The following is a 19,444-nucleotide window of genomic DNA, read 5'->3' as shown; positions in this document are numbered from 1 at the left end:
TCAACGTAACGTCCTTCATTTTGCCAACTTCTTAAGGAAACTCTGGGAAATGTCTGCAAGACAGAAGAATCCAATGTTTCCAGGGATAGCATGGTATGAAATGCAAATAGCAGGAATGGCAGTGGATGGAGGAAAGAAGAACGGAAACTGACAGAACTCTAAATGGGCGACGCATAACACCATACAAGTTTTTGGGAACAGTCAACATCCAGGAGAAGTGTGTGCAAATAGATGGCTTAGACATAAAAAGGCAGGTAATCTCAAAGAGGCCCAGAAACCAGTCATCCTAAGGAGCTATGGAAGTAGAGTGACTTCAGACAACTTACCGAGGTTTTTCTTTAGTTCTTCTAAAAATCAAAAGAGCAAAGTTCAATGTCAGTTTCATAGCATGGAAACACAAAAACAAATTCACATTTCTAAACATTCAGTATTTCAGGATACCATTATCAAGGTTTATCTGACCACACATACACACACAAACACATACATACATAGTGGTTGAGGTAAAGAGGGAAATACATTTTAAGAACTTCACTTTTTCTTGTTCCATCTCCTCTGAAAAGTAAAGGAGTAAAGGAAGGATTCTTTGCAAATGAAGGTACATTGCCAGGATGGGAGGAGCACCAACATTTGAAACCCTTCCAGAGTTTACTCTGTGATGCAAATTGACCTCTATTTGTGAGAATCAGAACCTTAAGGACCCAAAGGACATCTCGCCCATCAGAGGCACAGATGTCTTACATCCCTCCACTGCTGGGTGTAAAAGGAATGAAGATATGAAAGGAAACCATCAGAGAATGAATGATAGGCCTTCCTTCAGGATTAACAATGTCAATCAGTCCTCTTTTCTCGAGCTGTCCCGTTTTTCAGAAGACGATGCTGACATGCGAGCATGAGACAGGGACTCCAAAAGTGATGAGGAAGCAGACGGTAGAGGCACCCATCTGTCCCAATCTCTATCTGGACCAGTAGTCATGTGAAAGTTGCTCTGTATATTGAAGAGTGAAATTTCTAGATTCCATTCGAAAGAAAGCAAGAATAAAACTGGAAAACCTCACTGAAAAAGGAGGATGTTAAAATGCAAGGATTATATTACGTGTCCTTTGGGAACCAGGCCAGGACAATAGCTGCCTGTGTTGTTATATAACTCATTCAGAACTGAGATACATTAGATTTGAACCTTCCTTAGGTTGTACAATCCTTCTACAAATAGTTAGAAGAAATTGCAGCTTGCTGATTCAATGATTGTGGCAATAAGAATGCCAAAGAATAAAGAGCGCTGAGTGGGTTTTGAAATTTTTTAAAAGTTAGGAGAAAATATGCATGGTATTTAGATGCATGGGAAAACTTGGGTAATAGGTTCGAGGGCCGAGGGAGAGTGACCCTCAGGTCACACTTGACCAATGAATGACATGAGTTATAACAACAACTTTGCATATACAATGGATAGAGATGCTTCACTCAGCAGCTTAAGATCTCCTCTTCTCTTTCGGTGTATTGGGTAAGTATGAGTTGCATAGTCATGGGCCCTCAACCTTGGAACATACGAAAGAAGTCTTAAGTTAAGGTGTTTTTCAGAAATATATAGAGAATGGAAACCGTACACCTATCAACATAACGTCCTTCGTTTTGCCAACTTCTTAAGAAAACTTTGGGAAATGTCTGCAGGACAGAAGAATCCAATGTTTCCAGGGATGACATGGTATGAAAAACAAATAGCAGGAATGATAATGGATGGAGGGAAGAGGAACGGAAACTGACAGAACTTAAAATGAGAGAAGGCCAACACCATTCAAGTTGGGTGGGAACAGTCAACCTCCAGGAGAAGTGCGTGCAAATGGATGGCTTAGACTTAAAATGGTAGCATTCTCAAAGAGGTCCAGAAACATGTCATCCTAAGGAGCTGTGGATGTGCAGGGATATCAGACAACTTACCGACTTTTTTCTTTAGTTCCTCTAAAAAACAAAACAGCAAAGTTCAGTGTCACTTTCACAGGATGGAAACACGAATACAAATTCAAATTTGTTAAGCTTCAGTATTTAAAATTACCACTATCAAGTTTTAGCTGACCTCACTCTCTGTCCCCCCCCCCCCCCCCACACACACACACAGACACACACAGAAACAGACGTGCACAGTGGTTCAGGAAAATAGTGGAATACATTATAGGAACTTACCATTTTCATGTTGAGTCTTCGCTGAAAAGTGAAGGAAGAAAGGAACAATTTATTGCAAATGAAGGTACATTGCCAGGATGTGATGAGCATCAACATTTGAAACCCTTTCACGGTTTACTGTGTGATGCAGATTGACCCCTATATGTGAGAATCAGAACCTTAATATTCCAAAGGACATGTTACCCATCAGAGGCACAGTTCTTTTGCATCACATCACTCCTTGGTGCAAAAGGAATTAAGATAGGAAAGGAAACCATGAGAGAAGGAATGATAGTCCTTCCTCCAGGATTAACAATATCAATCAGTCCTCTTTAGTCGAGCTGTCCCGTTTTTCAGAAGACGATGCTGACATGCAGTCCTACATGAGACGGACTCCAAAAGTGATGAGCAAGCAGACAGTAAAGGCACCCATTGGTCCCAATCTCTATCTGGACCAGTAGTCATATGAAACGTGCTCTGTACACTGAAGAGACAAATTTCTGAATTCCATTCCAAAGAAAGCAAGAATAAAACTGGAAAACGTCACCGGAAAAGGAGGACGTGAAAATGTAAGGATTATATTACGTGTCCTTTGGGAAACAGGCCAGGACAACAGCTGCCTGTGTTGTTACATAACACATGCAGAACTGAGATACATTAGATTTGAACCTTCCTTAGGTTGTACAGTCCTTCTACAAATAGTTAGAAGAGCTTGCAGCTTGCCGATTTGATAATTGTGGCAATAAAAATGCCAAAGATTAAAGAGCCATCAGTGTGGTTGGAAAGTTTTTGGTAGTCAGGAGAAAATATGTATGGTATTTAGATGCATGGGAAGACTTGGGTAATAGGTTCAAGGGTAGAGGGAGAGTGACCCTCAGGTCACACTTGACCAATGAATGACACGAGTTATAAGAACAACTTTGAACACACAATGGATAGAGATGCTTCACTCAGCAGTTTGGGATCTCCTCTTCTCCTTCGGTGTATTGGGTAAGTATGAGTTGCATAGTCATGGGCCCTCAAACTTGGAACATACAAAAGGAGTCTTAAGTTAGGATGTTTTTCAGAAATATATAGAGAATGGAAAGCATACCCCTATCAACGTAACGTCCTTCGTTTTGCCATCTTCTTAAGGAAACTCTGGGAAATGTCTGCAGGACAGAAGAATCCAATATTTCCAGGGATGGCATGGTATGAAATGCAAATGGCAGGAATGGAGTGGATGGAGGGAAGAGGAAGGGAAACTGACAGACCTTAAAATGGGAGAAGCCCAACACCATACAAGTTGGGCTGGATCAGTCAACCTCCAGGAAAAGTGTGTGTAAATGAATGGCTTAGTCATAAAATGGCAGGGATGTCAAAGAGGCCCAGAAACCAGTCATCCTAAGAGCTATGGAAGTAGAGGGACTTCAGACAACTTACCGAGGTCTGTCATCCATGTATCTGAAAAAACAAATAGCAAAGTTCAAGGTCAATTTCACAGGATGGAAACGCAAAAACAAACACATATTTCTAAATATTCAGTATTTCAAATTACCACTATCAAGGTTTATGTGACCACACATACACACACAAAGACACACATACATAGGTGTTCAGGTACACAGTGGGATACATTTTAGGAACTTCTCTTTTTCTTGTTCCATGTCCTCCAAACAGTAAGGGAGAGAAGGAACAATTTTTTGCAAATGAAGGTACATTGCCAGGATGGAAGGAGCACCGACATATCAAACGCTTTCAGAGTTTACTCTGTGATGCAAATTGACCTCTACTTGTGAGAATCAGCACCTTAAGGGCCCAAAGGATATCTCCCCCATCAGAGGCACTGATGTCTTACATCCCTCCACTCCTGGGTGCAAAAGGAATTAAGATAGGAAAGGAAACCATGAGAGGAGGCAAGATAGGACTTCCTCCGGGATGAACATTATCAATCACTCTTCTTTTGTCGAGCTGTCCCATTTTTCAGAAGACGATGTAGACATGCCCACATACATGAGACAGGGACTCCAAAAGTGATGAGCAAGCAGACAGTAAAGGCACCCATTGGTCTCAATCTCTATCTGGACCAGTAGCCATATGAAACGTGTTGTGCACATTGAAGAGATAAATTTCTGAATTCCATTCCAAAGAAAGCAAGAATAACACTGGAAAATGTCACTGGAAAAGGAAGATGTTAAAATGTAAGCATAATATTACATGTCCTTTGGGAATCAGACCAGGACAACAGCTGCCTGTGTTGTTACATAACACATTTGGAACTGAGATACATTAGATTTGAACCTTCCTTAGGTTGTCCAATACTTCTACAAATCGTTAGAAGAAATTGCAGCTTGCCGATTTGATGATTGTGGCAATAAGAATGCCAAAGAATAAAGAGCAGTCGGTGGGTTTTGAAATTTTTTGAAAGTTAGGAGAAAATATGTAAGGTATTTAGATGCATGGGAACACTTGGGTAATATGTTCAAGGGCAGAGGGAGAGTGACCATCAGGTCACACTTGACCAATGATTGACATGAGTTATAACAACAACTTTGAACACACAATGGATAGAGATGCTTCACTCAGCAGCTTGAGATCTCCTCTTCTCTTTTGGTGTATTGGGTAAGTATGAGTTGCCTAGTAATGGGCCCTTAAACTTGGAACATACAAAAGGAGTCTTAAGTTAGGATGTTTTTCAGAAATATATAGAGAATGGAAACCATATGCCTATCAACGTAATGTCCTTCGTTTTGCCAACTTCTTAAGGAAACTCTGGGAAATGTCTGCAAGACAGAAGAATCAAATGTTTCCAGGGATGGCATGGTATGAAAAGCAAATAGCGGGAATGATAGTAGATGGAGGGAAGAGGAATGTAAACTGACAGAACTTAAAATGGGAGAAGCCCAATACCATACAAGTTGGGTGGGAACAGTCAACCTCCAGGAGAAGTGCATGCAAATGGATGGCTTAGACATAAAATGGCAGGTAATCTCAAAGAGGCCCAGAAACCAGTCATCCTAAGGAGCTATGGGAGTAGACCGATATCAGACAACTTACGGAGAATTTTCTTTAGTTTCTCCAACAACAAAACAGCAAAGTTCAATGTCAATTTCCACAGGATGCAAACACAAAAACAAATTCAAATTTCTTAAGCTTCAGTATTTAAAATTACCACTATCAAGTTTTAGCTGACCTCACTGTCTTTCCCCCACACACAAACACAAACTCAGAAACAGCTGTACACAACTGCTCAGGTAAACAGTGGAATGCATTAAAGGAACTTACCATTTTCATGTTGAGTATCCTCTGAAAGTAAAGGAAGAAAGGAACAATTTATTGCAAATGAAGGTACATTGCCAGGATGTGATGAGCACCAACATTTGAAACCTTTTCACAGTTTACTGTGTGATGCAAATTGACCCCTATATGTGAGAATCAGAACCTTAAGATTCCAAAGGACATGTTACCCATCAGAGGCACAGTTCTTTTACATCACCTCACTCCTTGGTGCAAAAGGAATTAAGATAGGAAAGGAAACCATGAGAGAAGGAATGATAGTCCTTCCTCCAGGATTAACAATATCAATCAGTCCTCTTTAGTCGAGCTGTCCCGTTTTTCAGAAGACAATGCAGACATGCCGACATACATGAGTCCAGCACTCCAAAGTGATGAGGAAGAGGGCAGTAAAGGCACCCATGTGTTCCAATCTCTACAGGGACCATTTGTCATATGAAAAGTGCTATGTACATTGCAGAGATAAATTTGTAGATTGCATTCCAAAGAAAACAAGAGTATAACTGGAAATTGTCATTGGAAAAGGAGGACGTAAAAATGTAAGGATTCTATTACGTATCTTTTGGGAAACTGGCCAGGGCAATCAGGGTCTGTGTTGTTACATAACTAGTTGAGAATTGAGATATGTTAGATTTGAACCTTCCTTAGGTCATACAACCCTTTACCAATATTTAGAAAAAATTGCAGCTTGCAGATTTGATCATTGTGTCAATAAACATGCCAAAGAATAAAGAGCCATCAGTGTGGTTGGAAATTTTTTAAAAGTTAGGAGAAAGTATGTAACATATTTAAATGCATGGGATCACTTGGTTAATATGTTCGAGGGCAGAGGGAGAGTGACCGTCAGGTCACACTTGACCAATGAATGACATGAGTTATAACAAGAACTTTGAACACACAGTGGCTAGAGATGCTCTACTCAGCGGTTTTGGATCTTCTCTTCTCATTCGCTGTATTGGCTAAGCATGAGTTGCATAGTCATGGGCCCTCAATCTTGGAACATATGAAAGAAGTTTTAAGTTAGGATGTTTTTCAGAAATATATATAGAATAAAACCCATTTGCCTATAACCGGAATGTCCTTCGTTTCGCCACCTTATCAATGAAACACTGGGAAATGTCTGCAGGAAGAAGAAACCACTGTTTGCAGAGATGGCATGCTATGAAATGCATAGCAGGAATGGAAGTGGATGCTGGGAAGAGGAATGGAAACTGATAGAACTTAAAATGGGAAAAGCCCGACACCATCCAATTTGTGAGGTAACCGTCAACATCCAGGAGGAGTGTGTGCAAATGGATGGCTTAGAGATAACATGGCAGGGAATCTCAAGAGGCCAATGAACAAGTCATCCAAAAGACCTATGGAAGTAGAGGTATGTGAACAACTTACCAAACTTTTTCTTAAGTTCCTCTGAAAAAAAAAATAGCAAAGTCCAATGTCAATTTCAGAGGATGGAAATGCAAAAGCAATTTCATAAAACTCAGTATCTAAAATTACCACTTTCAACCAGTAGCTGACCTCAGTCACACACACACACACACACACACACACACACACACACACACACACACAGCAAGAGACACATGCAGTGGCTCAGGTAAGCAGTGGAATACATTATTGGAAGTTTTCGTTTTCATGTTCAGTCTTAGTTGAATGAAAGCAAGAAAAGAACAATTTATTGCAAAGGATGGTACATTGCAGGAAGTGAGCAGCACTGAGATTTAAACCCTTTCATAATTTATTCTGTGAGGCAAATTGACCCATATTTGTGAGAATCATAACCTGAAGTTTCAAAAGGACATCTCACCGATCAGAGAGACAGTTGTTTTACATCCCTGCACTCCTCAGTGCAAAGTGAATTAAGGTAGGAAAGGAATCCTTGAGGCCAGGAATGGTAGGACTTCTTCTAGGATTAACAATATCAATCAGTCCTCTTTTGTCAAGCTGTCCCATTTTTCAGAAGACGATGCTGACGTGTAGACATACATGAGTCATGCACTCCAGAAGTGATGAGGAAGTGGAGAGCAAAGGCGCCCATCTCTCCCAATCTCTACTTGGACCAGTAGTCATATGAAACATGCTATGTACATTGTTGAGATAAATTTGTATGTTGCATTCCAAAGAAAACAAGAGTATAACTGGAAATTGTCATTGGAAAAGGAGGACGTAAAAATGTAAGGATTTTATTAAGTGTACTTTGGGAATCAGTCCAGGACAATATTGGCCTGTGTTGTTACATAACAAATTGAGAATTGATATACATTGCATTTGAACCTTCCGTAGGTCATACAATCCTTCTACCAATATTTAGAAAAAATTGCAGCTTGCTGATTTGATCACTGTGGCAATAAAACTGCCAAAGAATAAGGATTGATCTGTATGGTTGGAAATTTTTTAAAAGTTAGGAGAAAATATGTAACGTATTTACGTGCACGGGAACACTTGGGTAATATATTCGAGGGCAGAGGGAGAGTGACCCTCAGGTCACACATGACTAATGAATGATATCAGTTATAACAACAACTGTGAACAGACAATGGATAGAGATGCTTCAGTAAGCAGTTTAGGATCTTCTGTTCACTTTCGGTGTATTGCGTAAGTATGAGTTGCATAGCTGTGGGTCCTCAAACTTGGAACATATGAAAGAAGTGTTAAGTTAGGATGCTTTTCAGAAATGTATATAGAATAAAAACCATACGCTTGTGAACGTAATGTTCTTTGTTTCGACAAGTGCTTAATGAAAGTCTGGAAAATGTCTGCAGGAAAGAAGAAGCCACTGTTTCCAGGGATGACATGGGATGAAATGCAAATAGCAGCAATGGAGTGGATGGAGGGAGGAGGAACGGTAACTGACAGAACTTGAAAGAAGCTGAACTCCATCCTATTTGGCTGGGAACAGTCAACACTGAGGGGAAGACAGTGTAAATGGATGGTTTAGAGATAAAATGGCAGCGAATCTCAAAGAGGCCAAGAAACTAGTCATCCTAAAGACCTACCGAAGTACAGAGATATCAGAAACTTACCAAACTTTTTCTTACGTTCCTCTGAAAAAAAAAATAGCAAAGTCCAACGTCAATTTCGCAGGATGGAAACGCAAAAACAACTTCAAATTTCTTAAAATTCAGTATCTAAAATTGCCACTTTCAAGGTGTAACGGACCTCACTCTCAGACACACACACACACACGCACAGAAAGAGACACACAGTGGGTCAGGTAAACAGGGAAATACATCATAGGAACTTACCTTTGTCCTGTTTAGTCTCCACTGAAAAGTAAAGGAAGAAAGGAACAATTTATTGCAAAGGAAGGTACATTGCCAGGATGCCTGGAGCATGGACATTTGAACCCTTTCATAGTTTACTCTGTGATGCAAATTGACCCATATTTGTGAGAATCAGAACCTGAAGGATGCAAAGGACATCTCACCCATCAGAGGCACAGTTGTTTTACATCCCCCCCACTCCTTGGTCCAAAATGAATTAAGATTGGAAAGGAAAGCATGAGAGGAGGAATGATAGGACTTCTTCTAAGATTAACAATTTTAATCAGTCCTCTTTTGTCAAGCTTTCACATTTTTCAGAAGACGATGCAGACATGCACACCTACATGAGACAGGGACTCCAAAAGTAATGAGGAAGCAGACAGTAAAGGCACCCAGCTGTCCCAATCTGTATCTGGACCAGTAGTCATATGAAACGTGCTATGTACATTGAAGAGATAAATTTGTAAATTCCATTCCAAAGAAAACAAAAATCTAACTGGAAAACATCATTGGAAAAGGAAGATGTAAAAATGTAAGGATTCTATTATGTGTCTTTTGAGAAACAGGCCAGGGCAATAGCTGCCTGTGTTGTTACATAAGAAATTGAGAATTGATATACATTAGATTTGAACCTTCCTTAGGTCATACAATCCTTCTACCAATATTTAGAAAAAATTGCAGCTTGCCGATTTGATCATTGTGGCAATGAAAATGCCAAAGAATAAAGAGCCATCACTGTGGTTGGAAATTTTTTAAAAGTTAGAAGAAAATATTTAACGTATTTAGATGCATGCTAATACTTGGGTAATATGTTTGAGGGCAGAGGGAGAGTGACCCTCAGGTCACACTTGACCAATGAATGACATGAGTTATAACAACAACTTTGAACACACAATGGCTAGAGATGCTTCACTCAGCAGTTTGGGATCCTCTGTTCTCTTTCGGTGAATTGGGTAAGTATGAGTTGCCTAGTCATGGGCCCTCAAACTTGGAACATATGAAAAAAGTCTTAAGTTAGGACATTTTTCAGAAATATAGAGAATAAAACCCCCATGCCTATCAACGTAATGACCTTCGTTTCGCCAACTTCTTAAAGAAACTCTGGGTAATGACTGCAGGACAGAAGAAGCCTCTGTTTACAGAGATAGCATGGGGTGAAATGCAAACAGCAGGAATGGAAGTGGATGGAGGGAAGAGGAATGGAAATGGACAGCATTTAAAGTGGAAGTAGCACCACACCATCCAATTTGGGTAGGAACAGTTAAAACCCCGAGAAGTGCATGCAAATGGATGGCTTAGAGATATAATGGCAGGGGTCTCACAGAGGCCAAGAAACCAGGCGTCCTAAGGAGCTGTGGAAGTAGAGGGATCTCAGACAACTTACCGAAGTTTTTCTGAAGTTCCTCTGAAAAAGAATAGCAAAGTTGAATGTTAATTTCTTAGGATGGAAACACGAAAACAAGCTCAAATTTCTTAAAATTCAGTATTTAATACCACTAGTGATATCGACCCTGATATCAGTTTCCCCACATTAAACCCAGCATGTATGGGGCTAAAACCAAAACACTCATTCCCTGCTTACTCTCTGGCTTCCTGGCTCCAGAATCCACTATCCTCCATGGAGACAGACACCCTCAAGGACAAGCACCTGGACTATCTCCTCCCGCAAAGAGATATGGGCTGGTGGGAAAGCTGCTCACCAGCAAGGTCATGAGCTCCCTCCTCTCTGCAAGTGTCTCAAGGCCAAAGACAGGCTGGTGGGAAAGCTCTGACTAGCAAGGCCATATGCTCCCCATCCCCTACCTAAAACCCCAAATAAAAACCCTTCCTTTTAGCTTTTCGGGGAGTTTGGGATTTCAGCATTAGCTGCCCTATGTCCTTGCTCAGCGCTGTGCAAAAATAAAATTCCTACTTTCTTCCACCACACCTGGTGCCAGAGATTGGCTTGCTGCACAACAGGTGAGTGAACTCACTTCAGATTCCGTAACACTAGCAAGGTTTAGCTCGCCTCACTCACACACACACACAAACAGCAAGAGACATACACAGTGGCTCAGATAAGCAGTGGAATACATGATAGCAACTTGCCTTTTTCATGTTCAGTCCTCGCTGAAAATGAAGGAAGATAGGAACAATTTATTGCAAATGAAGGTACATTGCCAGGATGGGAGGAGCACGGACATTTGAAACCCTTTCATAGTTTACTCTGTGATGCAAATTGACCCATATTTGTGGGAATCACAATCTGAGGTTCCAAAGGATATTCACCCATCAGAGCCACAGCTGTTTTACAGCCCTCCAATCCTCAGTGCAAAAGGAATTAAGATAAGAAAGGAAACCATGAGGGGAGGAATGAAAGGAATTCCTTTACAATTAACAATATCAACCAGTCCTGTTTTCTCCAGCTGGCTCGTTTTTCAGAAGACAATGCAGACATGCACACCTACATGAGACAGGGACTCCAAAAGTGATGAGGAAGCAGACAGTAAAGGCACCCACCTGTCCCAATCTCTATCTGGACCAGTAGTCATACGAAACGTGCTGTGTACATTGAAGAGAAAAATTTGTAAATTCCATTCCAAAGAAAACAAAACTATAGCTGGAAAATGTCATTGGAAAAAGGGGACGTAAAAATGCAAGGATTCTATTATGTGTTCTTTGGGAATCAGGCCCGGGCAATAGCTGCCTGTGTTGTTACAGAACACATTCAGAATTGAGATACATTATTCTTTGAACCTTCCTTAGGTCATACAATCCTCCTACCAATATTTAGAAGAAATTGTAGCTTGCCGATTTGATCATTGTGGCGAAAAAAAAAAAAAAAAAAGCCAAAGAATAAAGAGCGATCAGTTTGTTGGAATTTTTTTAAAATTTAGGAGAAAATATGTAATGTCCTGAGACACATGGGAACACTTGGGTAATATATTCGAGGGCAGAGGGAGACTGACCTTCAGGTCACACTTGACCTTTGAATGATATCAGTTATAACAACAATTTTGAACGCACAATGGATAGAGATGCTTCAGTCAGCAGTTTGGGATCTTCTCTTCTCTTTCGGTGTATTGGGTCAGTATGAGTTGCATAGTCATGGGCCCTCAACGTGGAACATACGAAAGAAGTGTTAAGTTATGATGTTTTTCAGAAATATATATAGAATACAACCCATATGCCTATCAACCTAATGTCCTTCATTTCAGCAACTTCTTAGTGAAACACTGGGAAATGTCTGCAGGACAGAAGAAGCCAAGGTTTCCAGGGATGACAGGGGATTAAATGCAAATAGCAGGAAGGGAAGATGATGGAGGGAAGAGGAAAGGAAATAGACAGAACTTAAAATGGAAGAAGCCCAACACCATCCAATTTGGGTGGGAAAAGTCAACACTCAGGGGAAGTGCATGTAAATGGATGGCTTAAAGATATAATGACAAGGGTCTCACAGAGGCCAAGAAACCAAGCATCCTAAGGAGCTATGGAAGTAGAGGGATATCAGCCAACTTACCGAAGTTTTTCTGAAGTTCCTCTGAAAAAAAATAGCACAGTTCAATGTCAATTTCACAGGATGGAGACGTGAAAACAAATTCAAATTTCTCAAAATTCAGTATTTAAAATTACCACTTTCAAGGTGTAGCTGACCTCACTCACACACACACACACACACACACACACACAAACACAAACACAAACACACACAAACAGAGGCATACACAGTGACTCAGGCAAACGGTGGAATACATTATAGGAACTTGTCTTTTCCATGTTCAGTGTTCACTAAAAAGTAAAGGAAGAAAGGAACAATTAATTTCAAATGAAGGTACATTGCCAGGATGGGAGGAGCACCACCAACTGCAACCCTTTCAGAATTTACTCTGTGGTGCAAATTGACCCATATTTGTGGGAATCAGAACCTTAAGTTTCCAAAGGACATCTTACCCATCAGAGGCACAGTTGTTCTACATCCTTCCGCTCCTTCTTGCAAAAGGAATTAAGATAGGAAAGGAAACCATGAGGGGGGGAATGATAGGACTTCATTTAGAATTAACAATATCAGTAAGTCTCTTTTGTCCAGCTGTCCCACTTTTGAAAAGATGATGCAGACATGCCAACATACATGAATTCAGCACTCCAAAGTGATGAGGAAGCGGACAGTAAAGGCATCCATCTGTCCCAATCTCTACATGGACCTGTTGTCATATGAAATGGAGTATGTACATTGTTGAGATAAATTTGTAAATTCAGTTCCACAGAAAACAAGAGTATAACTGGAAAATGTCATTGGAAAAGGAGGATGTAAAAATGTCAGGATTCTATTAAGTGTCCTTTGGGATCAGGCCAGGAAAATAGTGGCCTATGTTGTTACGTAACAAATTAAGAATTGAGATACATTAGATTTGAATCTTCCTTAGGTCATACAATTCTACCAATATTTAGAAGAAATTGCAGCTTGCCAATTTGATGCCAAAGAATGAGGGCGATCAGTGTGGTTGGAAATTTTCTAAAAGGTAGGAGAAAATATGTAAGGTATTTACATGCATGAGGACACTTGGGTAATACGTTTGAGGACAAAGGGAGTTGACCTTCAGGTCATACCTGACCAATGAGTGATATCAGTTATAACAACTTTGAACACACAATGGATAGAGATGCTTCACTCAGCACTTTGGGATCTTGTCTTCTCTTTCGCTGTATTGCCTAAGTATGAGTTGCATAGTCATGGCCCCTCAAACTTGGAACATACGAAAGAAGTGTTAAGTTAGGATGCTTTTCAGAAATGTATATAGAATGAAACCCATACGCCTATCACCGTAATGTCCTTTGTTTTGCCGCCTTATCAATGAAACCCTGGGAAATGTCTGCAGGGACGAAGAAGCCAATGTTTCCAGGGATGGCATGGGATGAAATGCATAGCAGAAATGGAAGTAGATGTTGGGAAGAGGAATGGAAACTGACAGAACTTAGAATGGGAGAAGCCCAGCATCATCCATTTTGTCAGAGAACAGTCAACATCTAGGAGAAGTGTGTGCCAATGGTTGGCTTAGAGATAAAATGGCAACGAATCTCAAAGAGACCAAGAAACCAGTCATCCAAAAGACCTATGGAAGTAGAGGGATATGAACAACTTACCAAACTTTTTCTTAAGTTCCTCTGAAAAAAAATAGCAAAGTACAATGTCAATTTCACAGGATGGGAATGTGAAAATAACTTCAAATTTCGTAAAACTCAGTATCTAAAATTACCACTCTCAGGGAGTAGCTGACCTCATTCTCACACACAGACACACACACACACACACACACACACACAGGAAGACAAATACACAGTGGCTCAGGTAAACAATGGAATACATTATTGGAACTTGTGTTTTTCTTCAGTCTTCACTGAAAAGTAAAGGAAGATAGGAACAATTTATTGCAAATGAAGGTACATTGCAGGAAATGAGCAGCACCGAGATTTGGAACCCTTTCCTAGGTTACTCTGTGATGAAAATTGACCCATATTTGTCGGAATCAGAACCTGAAGTTTCCAAAAGACATCTCACGCATCAGAGGCACACTTGTTTTACATCCTTCCTCTCCTCAGTGCACAAAGAATTAACATAGCAAAGGAATGCATGAGGGCACAAATGGTAGGAGTTCTTTCAGGATTAGCAATATCAATCAGTCCTCTTTTGTCGAGCTCACACATTTTTCAGAAGACGTTGCAGACAAGCACACATACATGAGTCACACACTCCAAAAGTGACCAGGAAGCGGACAGTAATGGCACCCATCTGTCCCAATCTGTATCTGGGACCATTGTATGACCAGTAGTCATATGAAATGTGCTGTGTACATTGAAGAGATAAGTTTGTAAATTCCATTCCAAAGAAAACAAGAGTATGACTGGAAAATGTTGTTGGAAAAGAAAGACGTAAAAATGTAAGGATTCTATTACGTGTCCTTTGGGAATCAAGCCAGGACAATAGCTGCCTGTGTTGTTACAGAACACATTCAGAATTGAGATACATTATTCTTTGAACCTTCCGTAGGTCATACGATCCTTCTACCAATATTAGAAGAAATTGCAGCTTGTCGATTTGATCACTGTGGCAATAAAAATGCCAAACAGTAACGAGTGATCTGTGTGGTTGGAAATTTTTTAAAAGTTAGGATAAAATATGTAATGTATTTACATGCATTGGAACACTTGGGCAAAATGTTCAAGGGCAGAGTGAGAGCCACCCTCAGGTCACACCTGACCAATGAATGATATGAGTTATAACAACTTTGAACACACGATGGATAGAGATGCTTCAGTCAGCAGTTTGGGATCCTCTCTTTTCTTTCGGTGTATTGGGTAAGTATGAGTTGCATAGCCGCAGGTCCTCAAACTTGGAACATACGAAAGAAGTATTAAGTTACCATGCTTTTCAGAAATATATATAGAATAAAAGCCACAGACCTATGAACATAAAGGTCTTCATTTCACCAACAGCTTAAAGAAAGTCTGCGAAATGTCTGCAGGACAGAAGAAGCCACTGTTTCCAGGGATGGCATTTGATGAAATGCAAATAGCAGGAATGGAATTATATGGAGGGAAGATCAACGAAAACTGACAGAACTTAAATGAAAGACGCCCAACACCATCCACTTGGGCTGGGAACCCTCAACACCCAGGAGAGGTTAGTGCAAATGGATGGCTTAGAGATAAAATTGTAGCAAATCTCCAAGAGGCCAAGAAACCAGTCATCCTAAAGACCTATCAAAATAGAGGGATATCAGAAACTTACCGAACTTTTTCTTACGTTCCTCTGAAAAAACAATAGCAAAGTCCAATGTCAATTTCACAGGATGGAAACGGAAGAACTTCAAATTTCTTAAAACGGAGTATTTAAAGTTACCACTAACAAGGTTTAGCTCACCTCACATACACACACACACACACACACACACACACACACACAGCAAGAGACATACACAGTGGCTCACATAAGCAGTGAAATACATTATTGGAACTTGCCTTTTTCATGTTCAGTCCGTGCTGAAAAGCAAAGGAAGAAAGGAACAATTTATTGCAAATGAAGGTACATTGCCAAGATGGGAGGAGCAACACCATTTGACACCCTTTCCTAGTTTACTCTGTGATGCAAATTGACCCATATTTGTGAGAAGGAGAACCTGAAGGTTCCAAAGGACATCTCACCCATCAGAGGCACAGTGTCTTACATCCTTCCACTCCTCAGTGCAAAAAGAATTAACATGGCAAAGGAATGCATGGGGGCACCAATGGTAGCACTTCTTCTAGAATTAACAATATGAATCAGTTCTCTTGTCCAGCTGTCACATCTTTCAGAAGAGAATGCAGACATGCACACATACATGAGTCTTGTCATCCAAAAGTGATGAGGAAGCGGACAGTAAAGGCAGTCATCTGTGCCGATCTGTATCTGGACCAGTAGTCATATGAAACATGCCATGTACATTGAAGAGATAAATTTGAAAATTCCATTCCAAAGAAAACAAGAGTATTTGGAAAACGTCAATGGAAAAGGAGGACGTTAAAATGTAAGGATTCTTTTACGTTCCCTTTGGGAGACATGCCACAACAATAGTGGCCTGTGTTGTTACAGAACACATTCAGAATTGAGATACATTATTCTTTGAACCTTCCGTAGGTCATACAATCCTTCTAGCAATATTTAGCAGAAATTGCAGCTTGCCGATTTGATCATTGTGGCAATAAAAATGCCAAAGAGTAAGGAGTGATGTGTGGTTGGAAATTTTTTAAAAGTTAGGATAAAATATGTAAGGTATTTACATGCATGGGAACACTTGGGTAATATGTTCTAGGGCAGAGGGAGAGCGATCCTCAGGTCACACCTGACCAATGAATGATATGAGTTCTAACAACATCTTTGAACACACGATGGAGAGAGATGCTTCAGTCAGCAGTTTGGGATCTTCTCTTCTCTTTCAGTGTATTGGGTAAGTATGAATTGCATAGCCGCGAGTCCTCACACTTGGAACATACGAAAGAAGTGTTAAGTTAGGAAGCTTTTCAGAAATATATATAGAATGAAACCCATACGCCTATGAACATAATGTTCTTTGTTTCGCCAACTGCATAAATAAAGTCTGCGAAATGTCTGCAGGACAGAAGAAGCCACTGTTTCCAGGGACGATATGGGATGAAATGCATATAACAGGAATGGAATTGGATGGAGGGAAGAGGAACGAAACTGACAGACCTTAAATGAAAGAAGCCCAACACCATCCAGTTTGGCTGGTAACAGTCAACACCGAGTAGAAGTCAGTGCAAATGGATGGTTTAGAGATAAAACCTCAGCGAATCTCCAAGAGGCCAAGAAACCAGTCATTCTAAAGACCTATCGAAGTAGAGGGTCAGAAACTTACCGAACTTTTTCTTACGTTCCTCTGAAAAAACAATAGCAAAGTCCAATGTCAATTTCACAGGATGGAAACAGGAAAAGAACTTCAAATGTCTTAAAACTGAGTATTTAAAATTACCACTAGCAAGGTTCAGCTCACCTCACATACACACACACACACACGCACACACACACACACACACAGCAAGAGACATACACAGTGGCTCAGGTAAGCAGTGGAATACATTATTGGAACTTGCCTTTTTCATGTTCAGTCTGCACTGAAAAGCAAAGGAAGAAAGGAACAATTTATTGCATAGGAAGGTACATTGTCAAGGTGGGAGGAGCACCGCCATTTGACACCCTTTCCTAGTTTACTCTGTGATGCAAATTGACCCATATTTGTGGGAATCACAACCTGAGGTTCCAAAGGATATTCACCCATCAGAGCCACAGTTGCTTTACAGCCCTCCAATCCTCAGTGCAAAAGGAATTAAGAAAGGAAACCATGAGGGGAAGAATGATAGGACTTCCTTTAGAATTAACAATATCAATCAGTCCTGTTTTGTCAAGCTGACACGTTTTTCAGAAGATGATGCAGACATGCACACCTACATGAGACAGGGACTCCAAAAGTGATGAGGAAGCAGACAGTAAAGGCATCCATCTCTCCAAATCTGTATCTGGACCAGTAGTCATATGAAACGTGCTGTGTATGTTGAAGAGATAAATGTGTAAATTCCATTCCCAGAAAACAAAACTATAACTGGAAAACGTCATTGGAAAAGGAGGACATAAACATGTAAGGATTCTATTATGTGTTCTTTCAGAATCAGGCCAGGGCAATAGTGGCCTGTGTTGTTACAGAACACATTCAGAATTGAGTTACATTAGATTTGAACCTTCCTTAGGTCATACAATGCTTCTATCAATATTTAGAAGAAATTGCAGCTTGCCGATTTAATCATTGTGGCAATAAAAATGCCAAAGAATAAAGAGCCATCAGTGTGATTGGAAAGTTTTTAAAAGTTAGGAGAAAATATGTAATGTATTTACATGCATGAGAATACTTGGGTAATATGTATGAGGGTAAAGGGAGAGTGACCCTCAGGTCACACCTGACCTATGAATGATATCAGCTATAACAACCACTTTGAACACACAATGGATAGAGATGCTTCACTGAGCACTTTTGGATCTTCTCTTCTCTTTTGGTGTATTGGCTAAGTATCAGTTGCATAGTCATGGGCCCTCAATCTTGGACCATACAAAAGAAGTGTTAAGTTAGGATGCTTTTCAGAAATATGTGTAGCATACAACCCATACGCCTATCACTGTATTGTCGTTCGTTTTGCCAACTTCTTAATGAAACTCTGGGAAATGTCTGCAGGGACAAAGTAGCCAATGTTTCCAGGGATGGCAAGGGATGAAATGCATAGCAGGAATGGAAGTGGATCGTGGTAAGAGCAACGGAAACTGACAGAACGTAATATAGGAGAAGCCCAACACCATCCAAATTGTGAGGGGACAGTCAACATCCAGGAGGAGTGTGTGCAAATGGATGGCTTAGACATAAAATGGCAGGGAATCTGCAAGAGGCCAATAAACCAGTCATCCTAAAGTCCTATGGAAGTAGAGGGATATGAACAACTTACCGAACTTTTTCTTAAGTTCCTCTGAAAAAAAAATAGCAAAGTCCAATGTCAATTTCAGAGGATGGAAATGCGAAAACAACTTCACATTTCTTAAAATTCAGTATCTACAATTACCACTTTCAAGGTGGAGCTGACCTCAGTCTCACACACACACATACACACACACACACACACACACACACACAGAGACACACAGCAAAAGACATACACAGTGTCTCAGGTAAACAGCAGAATACATTATTGGAACTTGTCTTTTTCATGTTTAGTCTTCACTAAAAAGTAAAGGAAGAAAGGAGCAATTTATTGCAACTGAAGGTACATTGTCAGGGTGTGAGTAGCACCAACATTTGAAACCCTCTCCTAGGTTGTCCTGTGATGCAAATTGTCCCATGTTGGTGAGAATCAGAACCTGAAGGTTCCAAAGGACATCTCACCCATCAGAGGCACAGTGTCTTACATCCTTCCACTCCTCAGTGCAAAAAGAATTAACATAGCAAAGGAATGCATGAGGGCACCAATGGTAGCACTTCTTCTAGAATTAACAATATGAATCAGTTCTCTTGTCCAGCTGTCACATCTTTCAGAAGAGAATGCAGACATGCACACATACATGAGTCTTGTCCTCCAAAAGTGATGAGGAAGCAGACAGTAAAGGCAGTCATCTGTGCCGATCTGTATCTGGACCAGTAGTCATATGAAACATGCCATGTACATTGAAGAGATAAATTTGA

At 40.4% G+C, this 19,444-nt stretch overlaps 1 protein-coding gene across 17 annotated transcripts in view; it reads right to left on the bottom strand.

Moving 5' to 3' along the window:
• The window catches only part of LOC139045858 (E3 ubiquitin-protein ligase TRIM38-like), a 128,979-nt gene that overhangs the window by 51,757 nt on the left and 57,778 nt on the right, over nt 1-19,444 (bottom strand). For 12 of the 17 annotated variants that reach the window (XM_070515180.1, XM_070515179.1, XM_070515181.1 and 9 more), the window contains 12 exons: nt 18,714-18,734; nt 17,319-17,339; nt 17,084-17,104; nt 15,690-15,710; nt 15,460-15,480; nt 13,815-13,835; nt 12,193-12,213; nt 10,782-10,802; nt 10,078-10,098; nt 8,676-8,696; nt 8,454-8,474; nt 6,820-6,840 (listed from right to left, as the gene is read on the bottom strand). In XM_070515180.1, the coding sequence (XP_070371281.1) occupies nt 6,820-6,840; nt 8,454-8,474; nt 8,676-8,696; nt 10,078-10,098; nt 10,782-10,802; nt 12,193-12,213; nt 13,815-13,835; nt 15,460-15,480; nt 15,690-15,710; nt 17,084-17,104; nt 17,319-17,339; nt 18,714-18,734 (252 nt within the window). The remainder of the gene's footprint in view (nt 1-6,819; nt 6,841-8,453; nt 8,475-8,675; nt 8,697-10,077; nt 10,099-10,781; nt 10,803-12,192; nt 12,214-13,814; nt 13,836-15,459; nt 15,481-15,689; nt 15,711-17,083; nt 17,105-17,318; nt 17,340-18,713; nt 18,735-19,444) is intronic. The other 5 variants (XM_070515185.1, XM_070515187.1, XM_070515186.1 and 2 more) reach the window with 5 other exon arrangements.

Source organism: Equus asinus, chromosome 8, assembly GCF_041296235.1.
Source record: "Equus asinus isolate D_3611 breed Donkey chromosome 8, EquAss-T2T_v2, whole genome shotgun sequence".
Lineage (NCBI taxonomy): Eukaryota > Metazoa > Chordata > Mammalia > Perissodactyla > Equidae > Equus > Equus asinus.
This window is presented reverse-complemented; position numbering and strand designations above follow the sequence as displayed.